Source organism: Argentina anserina, chromosome 7, assembly GCF_933775445.1.
Source record: "Argentina anserina chromosome 7, drPotAnse1.1, whole genome shotgun sequence".
Classification (NCBI taxonomy): Eukaryota; Viridiplantae; Streptophyta; class Magnoliopsida; order Rosales; family Rosaceae; genus Argentina; species Argentina anserina.
In genome coordinates, this window is record NC_065878.1 from 15,214,185 (window position 1) to 15,223,238 (window position 9,054).

At 41.8% G+C, this 9,054-nt stretch overlaps 1 protein-coding gene across 1 annotated transcript; it reads right to left on the reverse strand.

The window, feature by feature from the left end:
• Positions 1 to 134: 134 nt before the first annotated feature.
• LOC126803983 (protein CURVATURE THYLAKOID 1A, chloroplastic) lies at positions 135 to 7,682 on the reverse strand. The gene is made up of 5 exons (XM_050531723.1): positions 7,446 to 7,682; positions 1,003 to 1,100; positions 782 to 889; positions 545 to 616; positions 135 to 389 (listed from the first exon to the last, which is right to left on the reverse strand). The coding sequence occupies exons 1-5, from the start codon at positions 7,591 to 7,593 to the stop codon at positions 324 to 326; spliced, it is 492 nt and encodes a 163-aa protein (XP_050387680.1). The 5' UTR covers positions 7,594 to 7,682; the 3' UTR covers positions 135 to 323.
• Positions 7,683 to 9,054: the final 1,372 nt, after the last annotated feature.

A 9,054-nucleotide genomic window follows, 5' to 3' on the forward strand; every position in this document is an offset into this window, starting at 1 on the left:
TGAACATAAGCAGAGGTGGCCAGATTTGCCGAATAGGCACAAGGAGACTTCCCAGCAAATGGCACGAGATGGTCTTGAGAACCCGCTAGGAAAGAATATCTAGTTAAAAGAAGTACCCACTTCCATCATACACATTGACATAGAAATGTCAAATTTTTATTTCAAAGTTGAAGTATGGGAATTACAGGACTAACAAACAATCGTAAAAAGACCACCTATTTTACATTACAGGATACAAAAGCCTCTTACAGTGGAGATATAGGACCACAATAAAATGATGGCTAACATAAATATGCTTGAGGTTTGCAACCAATAATAGGGATCTATTCGGTTCCAGCAATCTTCTTCTTCAAGGATTCAATGTCAGTAGCTAGTTCTTTTCTGCTCGACTGATAATAGAAACAGAATATGCAATTGTTAGAATCATTTGGTCTACATGCCAGTTAACGTGGTGCAGTTCTTAAAGTTGTTAAAAATCATGAGCCAGGCCTCATCTTATAGAAAATAACGACATGCATTTTCTATTTGGGAGTTTGAAACTTGCCTTGAAGAGTAGGTATCGGTAGACGAACCACCCAGTGTATCCTAGACCTACCAACTCCAAGACCTTTGGAAGCTGAGGAAGCAGAGAATAATATCAATTCAGAGTGGGCTTGATTTAATAAGAGTAACAAATACAGAGATTGAAAAAATCGATAATGTCAAATCAAATGGCATCCATCATTTCTAGAATGAGAACATTCAAGAATCTAAAGCTATGCACTTTCAAGAAATATATTACCAGTGGCACTGAATTGACAGCACCAACAACTGTCGAAGACAACCACACAGCAACAATTGCTCCACCTCCATACAGAAGTACTGTCGACTTGTTTTCAACTGCATCCCACTGATGAGGAGAACATAAAGTTTATCATTAGTAAACCAATCATCATTGCCTTAGGCAGCAAAACATAAAAAAACAAAGAGGTTTCATGCAAATGTAAACAAGTTATTTGTTACCTTCTCCTTCAAGTCTGATATCAGTTCACTAGTGTCAGCAGAAGTGGATGTCTCTTCCGAAGATGATGCTCTGATCTGAAGGGAACGCCTCCTGGAGTCTGAAACATCAACATACTCACTTGAGCTCTAGTTTCAACTCATTTGATGCAGTTCATATAAAAACGAAACAATTAGAAAAATGAGAATTTAATTCTAAAGTATTAAATATATTAAAAGACAATCTTTTTCAGAAGTCAATACTCATGAGCTGAACTGAGGAGCGGTAGAAACAACCAAATGAACCAAGAGATCGAAACTAACAGAGTGGATTGCCCACCAATAGTCCCGATCTTAAAATTATCATCTTCAGGTATAAGCATTTTAATACATGCAGGTGCTGCAGAGTTGTGACAATCAACAAGCAGAGTCCATTACCAACTGCTGCTTTTTCATAGTACAGGGGACTTAAGTTCTAACTTTTTCGACAACATTACAGAAACATGGTACGCATCAATACAACTTGTTTGCCTTACTGCCCTAGCACCATTATCCCCTCAGAACTATGAACACTCTGATATTAATGTGCAATTTAAAGATATTGCTCTCGAGTTCATGATGCAAGACCACCTTTACTGTCTGTTGAAACCGAACAGTAAGTTAAAGATGAAGTCTTGCAGGCACATTACAAAGTATTGAGCTTGATGACCACAAATTCAGGAACAGACATGCATCATTCTAACTATGCCTTCATTTCCGTCTATTAATTAGCATCCACAAAATTCCGCTTTTCTATGCCCCTCTCATATAACATATACGACATTCCCATATAGAATTACACATTCACTGTTGGAGTTAGTGGAGTTTAGTGGTTGGAGTTAGTGGAAATTAGTGGAATAGTTGGTGTGAATTAGTGGAAATTAGTAGGTAGAATAGTGCTAGAATTAGCCTATATAAAGAAGTGTAATGTGTTAATACAATCATCTATCAATACATTCATACCATTTCTAGTTGGTATCAGAGCCTCTTTGTGCTCTGTTTTTCTCCTGTTTTTTTTTTCTTCCCGTTTTTATCCTTCTTTTTCCGGCCGGTTATCACCTCCGCTGCGTCATTGCCTCACCGCTGCTCTCCGGCCCTCTCTGACATCGCCGCTGCCTTCCCGACGTCGCCGCCTGCTGCTCCGGCACCGCTGCCTTCCCAACGTCGCCGCCTGCCTTCCCGGAGCTGCCGCTGCTGCTGTCTCGCTCTTGCCGCTGCTGCTGTCTCGCTCCTGCTCCCGCCGGACATCGCCGCTCCACGCCAGACGTCGCAGCTCCTCGCCGGACGTCGCCGATCACAGCCTCGCTGATCCTCCTCCCCGAGGATTCTTGGGTATTCGACCTGTTTTTTAGCCCAACCCAGCACAGTTAAGTGCGACCCGGCCCAGACCAGCTTTGTCCGACCCGGCCCAGCCCAGTTCACTCCGACCCGGTTCGCCTGACCCGACCCGGTTCGCCTGACCCGACCCGGTTCGCCTGACCTGACCCGGTTCGCCTGACCCGACCCGGTTCTCCTGACCCGACCCATCAGTGCATCTTCACCGACAGTTCCAGTGCACCGGCGGCAGATTCTTCTCTATTCTTTGCCTCATCTACACTTTTTCATTTTCCATGGGTTCTGGACACGAAGCTGATGGTTCTCAGACCTCTGATATTCCGACATTCGAAGTATCTGTGAAGGGTTCTGACAGTGGTTCATTTGGGGGCGCCAAACTAAACGGCACCAATTTCCGTAAATGGAAGCGACTCATGACTGCTCATCTTCGCGGCATGCATAAAATGAGACATGTCACCGGCGTCACTAAGGCTCCTAGTCCTACGGATATTGTTGCCTACACTAAATGGGATGATGACGATGGTCTTGTCATGTCTGTCTTGTGGAAAGCTATGAATGATGAGATAATTGATCTGGTGGAGGCTTGTCCCACTGCACAGGCCATATGGGAGACACTAGCCGGCTTATATACTAATGACTCTGATTTCATACAGGTTCATGAGTTAATGTGCACAGCTTTAGCCATTCACCAGGATGGGCAACCGGTGGCGCACTATTTCACCAAACTGAAGAATATTTGGGCTGAGATTGATGTGAAACGACCTTGCATGATTACAAATCAAGAGGATATTGTTTGGTACCAAAAGGAGAAGGAGCTTGAACGAGTTCACCATTTTCTAAAAGGTCTTGATGCCAAACATACTAGTGCGAAAGGCAAACTGCTCCGAATGACCGAACCACCTAGCATACTCACAGCTTTCACCTATATTCGAAAGGATGAGTCTCAGCAGGAGAGTATTCCTCAGGCTCCGGCTGTCGTTTCCAGTCTCACTGTTCATGCTCGTTCTCCAGCACCACCCCTTCTGCAAGCCACCTCTGCTCCCTTTCATCGACAAGGACCACCACCAGGCTTCGGGAATCAGCCCCGCCCTCCTTGCTCCTTTTGTCATGATACCAACCATGCTCGTGCGACATGTTGGAAATTGTATCCACACCTTCGGCCTAAACGGCTTAATCATCGTCCACAGCCAAAGGCCGCTCTTCAATTAGTTCCTGAACCAGTTATCTATGGTGTGGTTGGGCATGATCATCATACTACTGGAGGAGCACCTACGGCCTCCATCGTTGGTCGTGGTCAAATTGGTATGACATTCAATATTTCTCACTCTGTTAGTTTTGATACATGGATTATTGATTCTGGTGCATCTGATCATATGACTTATGAAAAATCTTATTTTACCGTATTGTCCCCTCCACCTGTACCCTATGTTACTAATGCTAATGGTGAGGCATTCCCGGTATTAGGGACAGGGTCCGTTCGTATTACTCCCACCATAGAACTTCATAATGTACTCTATGTCCCCGCTTTATCACATCATTTGATATCTGTTCCCCAATTGAACGCTGACGCCCAGTGCTCTGTGACCTTTTTTCCTATGTATGTGATATTTCAGGATCTTCTCACCGGACGGGTAATTGGTCGGGGGTATCTGAGGGGCCGGTTGTTTCATCTGGATCTGACATACGCTGGGGAAAAACCAGGGGGCCAGTCTCGGACCGCTTTACTCTCCACTTCTGACAAGCTAAGTGAAGTTTGGTTATGGCATCGTCGCTTAGGGCATCCATCTTTTAGTGTTATGAAAACATCCATGCCTTCTTTGTTTATTAGTGTGAACGAGTCTCTGTTATGTTGTGAGACCTGTGTTTTGGGCAAGAGTCATCGATCTACTTATTCCCCTAGTACTTCTCCTAAAAGTTTTCTTCCTTTTGAATTAATTCATTCTGATGTTTGGGGACCCTCTAAAGAGTCAACTGTATCAGGAATGCGTTATTTTGTGTCTTTCATTGATGAGTGCACACGTCTTTCATGGATTATTCTTCTTAAAAATAAAGATGAGGTTTTTTCAGCTTTTCGTACCTTCCATGCCTCTGTCCGAACCCAATATAATGCCACCATTCGAGTTCTTCGTTCTGATAATGGGGGGGGAATATGTGAATCATGTCTTTCAGGAGTTCTTTAACACACACGGAATTGTTCATCAAACAACGTGTCCTTACACACTTGAGCAAAATGGGGTTTCTGAAAGAAAAAATCGTCATTTACTTGATATGGCTCGATGTATTCTTTTTAGTGCCCACATGCCTAAATACCTTTGGGGTGATGCTGTCATTACTTCCGCCCACCTCATTAATCGTCTTCCATCTCGTGTTCTTCAAGGGAAAGTTCCCTATGAGGTGCTTGCATCTCATGTCTCATTACCTTCTTTTCATAATCTTCCTGCTCGTGTTTTTGGTTGTGTCGCTTTTGTTCATCTTCCACAACATCAGCGTTCTAAGTTGGATGCCCGGACAGTTAAATGTGTGTTTGTTGGGTACGGAAGCCATCAGAAAGGGTACCGGTGCTATCATCCTCCTACTCGAAAGTACTATGTCACTATGGATGTTACCTTTTTTGAGGACATGAGTTACTTTTCCTCTTCTGATACTGCTCTTCAGGAGGGGAATTCCTATTTTGAAGAGTTGTATCATGGAGAGGGGGAGACAAATGAGCCAGTCGATATGGTAACAAGTTCCGTTGAGATTACCAAGGTGTCAGCCACACAGGCACCACCAGAGGTCGTCACTCAAGAGATTCAGGCATTAGAAGCTGACAACACAACTGCCCCACATGTATCCCATACTACTGTTTATACCCCTGACCAAAGCTCTCCTGGTACAGAAGATCACTCATCTGAGGTTAGTCATTCTATTGAGGCTAATAGTAGACAATATGTTTTGCCAAATAGGTCTACTCGAGGTCAACCCACAAAAAAATATGAACCTACCCTTCAGACTAAAGCCAAGTATCCGGTGGCTAATTTTATATCTACCAAAAGATTATCTAAGTCATATGAGTCATTCGTGAATCAAATATCTACTGTATCAGTACCTAACAAAGTGCAGGATGCATTGGGAGATCCAAAATGGAGGAAAGCAATGGAGGAAGAGATGGAAGCATTACAAAAGAACAATACTTGGGAGCTTGTACCTCCACCATATGGCAAGAAGACTGTAGGATGTCGATGGGTGTTTACAGTGAAGCACAATCCAGATGGGTCAGTAAGCCGGTATAAAGCACGCCTAGTAGCAAAGGGGTTCACCCAGACATATGGCATAGACTATGATGAGACATTTGCACCTGTTGCAAAGATAAACACTATCCGGGTATTGCTCTCTATCGCTGCTAACTTCAACTGGCCACTTAGGCAGTTTGATGTTAAGAATGCATTCCTTCATGGAGAACTAACGGAGGAAGTATACATGGATCTTCCACCTGGATATGTGGTCACTTCTCCAAGTAACTCTGTATGCAGATTAAGAAAGTCTTTGTATGGTCTTAAACAGTCACCGCGTGCTTGGTTTGGAAGATTCTCACAATTCATGAAGAAAATTGGCTACATACAGAGTAATTCAGACCACACATTGTTTCTCAAACACCAACAAGAGAATGTAACAGCTCTAATCATATATGTTGACGATATGGTAGTTACTGGTAATGATACTATTGAGGTGGACAGATTACAAAAACAGCTTGCCACAGAGTTTGAAATGAAGGACCTAGGTACACTCAAGTACTTCTTAGGAATTGAGGTAGCCCGGGGAAGTGATGGTATCTATCTGTGTCAGAGGAAGTACATCCTTGATCTACTAACGGAGACAGGTATGTTAGATTGCACTCCAATTGATACTCCTATTGAGCAAAACCATCGGTTAGCAGAGTACCCAGATCAAGTGCCCACTGACAAAACTCGTTATCAGAGGCTAGTTGGACGCCTGATTTATTTGTCACATACCAGACCAGATGTTGCGTATGCAGTAAGTATAGTGAGTCAGTTTATGCATAATCCGAGTGTGGATCACATGGATGCTGTTGTGAGGATTTTAAGGTACTTGAAGTCAGCTCCAGGGAGAGGAGTAATGTTTTCTAATCACAACAATAGCCTCGAGATTTGTGACTTCACAGATGCAGACTGGGCTGGAAATATTACAGATCGAAGATCCACATCAGGGTACTTTACCTTTGTTAGAGGTAATCTTGTTACATGGAAGAGTAAGAAACAAAATGTGGTAGCACGATCTAGTGCTGAAGCAGAATACAGAGGTATGGCTCAGAGAGTGTGCGAATTGTTATGGCTTAGAAGTTTGCTACAAGATTTGGGTATTAAGCCTGAATGTGCTATGCAGCTGTACTGTGACAACAAGGCAGCCATTGATATCTCCCATAATCCGGTGCAACATGATCGTACGAAACATGTGGAGGTTGATCGTCATTTTATAAAGGAGAAGCTAGACGCGAAGATCATCAGTTTTCCTTTTGTTTCTACAGAAGAGCAACTTGCCGATATGCTCACAAAAGGAGTGTCTAAAAAGGCATTTTATGATTCACTTAGCAAGTTGGGCATGGTTGATATGTATGCACCAACTTGAGGGGGAGTGTTGGAGTTAGTGGAGTTTAGTGGTTGGAGTTAGTGGAAATTAGTGGAATAGTTGGTGTGAATTAGTGGAAATTAGTAGGTAGAATAGTGCTAGAATTAGCCTATATAAAGAAGTGTAATGTGTTAATACAATCATCTATCAATACATTCATACCATTTCTAGTTTCACAGTTATCTCAATCAAACTATTTCAGCTGTTAAAACCATCAAGAAAAGTAGCAACTAGCAAAGCCAACTTCTTGAATTCAAAATACAAATTGATAGGCTCATAAAAACCAACCTACTTAATTCTCAGACAATCCAAACCACAAAACCACTTCCCACATTTTTTTCTCAGCACCCAAAAACGACCAACAATAGCACAACATCTACGAACAAGTGAACAACCCAAAGAACCCAACTAGACAAAAACCTCAGCAAATAAACACACAACCATTAAAAAAAAAAACATCAGCCTACCTGAGGAAGCTTTAACGGCAAAGCAAGATGGTGAAGAGGTAGAGATACGAGGTGGGAGGCAAGGCAAGGCGGAGCAGCGAGTGGTAGTGGAGGGTACACGTGGGATAAACACGGCGGTGGCCACCATGGAGGAGGCTGTCGCTGCCATGAGATTGAGCTAAGACTTCAGTGAGAGATAGATAGAGAGAGTCGTGTCCTCAGCTGCCCTTTGCTTTGTTTGAAGTCTCTCTCTCTCTCTCTCTCTCTCTCTCTCTCTCTCTCTCTCTCTGTTGGGTGTGATTTGTTATCCTTTTTCTGAACTCATTGGAGAGCTCAACACGTGGAAGAAATTTGCTTTCTCATTGGATTACTCTCTATCGGAAATCCACGTATGAGGTCCTCTGTTTTTTCAAAAAAATTAAAATGATCATCTTGCATTTTGGAATCTCAACTAGCAAGCATGATTCTTAGAAATAGTACGATACAAAACTGTGTTACTACTTAGTACATACACTACTGTATGAATGTATGGTACATTAATTCTGTACCGGTTGGTTCCGAGATTGGGGGCTTTATAATATTTCATGTTTATACACCCTATGTGTTATGTTTTTTTCAAGTCAGATGGTTGTAATCTTTTAGTGACATAATGAAATTCATTGCCACAGTTTTTAAATCTAGAAGCAGTAACATAGTGGAAAAACTGATATTATTGTAATATTGTTTGGAATGAGCCTTGTTTTTTTTTTTTGAATGTCACCATAATCAGAGTAGATTATAGAGGATATTATCCAACAGTTCCAAGTTAGAATTATGTGCTCTTAACTGAGATTTCAGTCTAGTGACTCTTAATGTTTTTTTTTAAAATAAAGTAACGATTCTTAATGCTGATTATTTTTAATACAAGGAGCATAACTAGACTTAGTGAATTGAAGCTACTAAAATACTTCACATTCCTCATGGGTTTCTCTGGAATAGTAGTCAGCAGCCTTCTCCCCCGCACCTGGTGGCGTAACCAAAACATAATTTAGGAGGATTAGAGTTCAAAAGTAAATATAATGTAACAATTGGAGAATCTTTACCGACTCTAAATTAGTAAGAGTTACATGGGAAGAATAATTCATTCGCATAAAAACGAAATAAACTTTCATATTAATTAATTGCTGAAAAAATTACATTATCAATTTACATACGTGTATATATGAAATATTATAGATTTATTGATAAGTTATGATAAAAAATCTTAAAAATTGTGTGGATATTGAAGAATTAGGACAAAATTACTTAATTATAGAACTGTCAGGAGGGTCAAAATCCACACTAAAATCAGTAAAATGCAATGATGAAGTGCTAATATCTAATATTTCAACTAATCATGCTAAAGTTTAAAAATTGAGGAGGGTCATTTGACCCCTCTAGCCCTAGTGTGGCTAGGCCAATGCCCTCACCTCCTCTATCATTTCATCCATCGACTCAATCAGTATCCCTTGGTACGGTTCATCACCTGAAGATCCTTACAGAGGTACAGCGCCCGCAGCCCCGCCTGATTTGCTCGACCACCTGATGTCAATTAATGACATAAATATATTTAGCACAAGGATTCTGGCTAGCGGATGCGATCGATCATTTG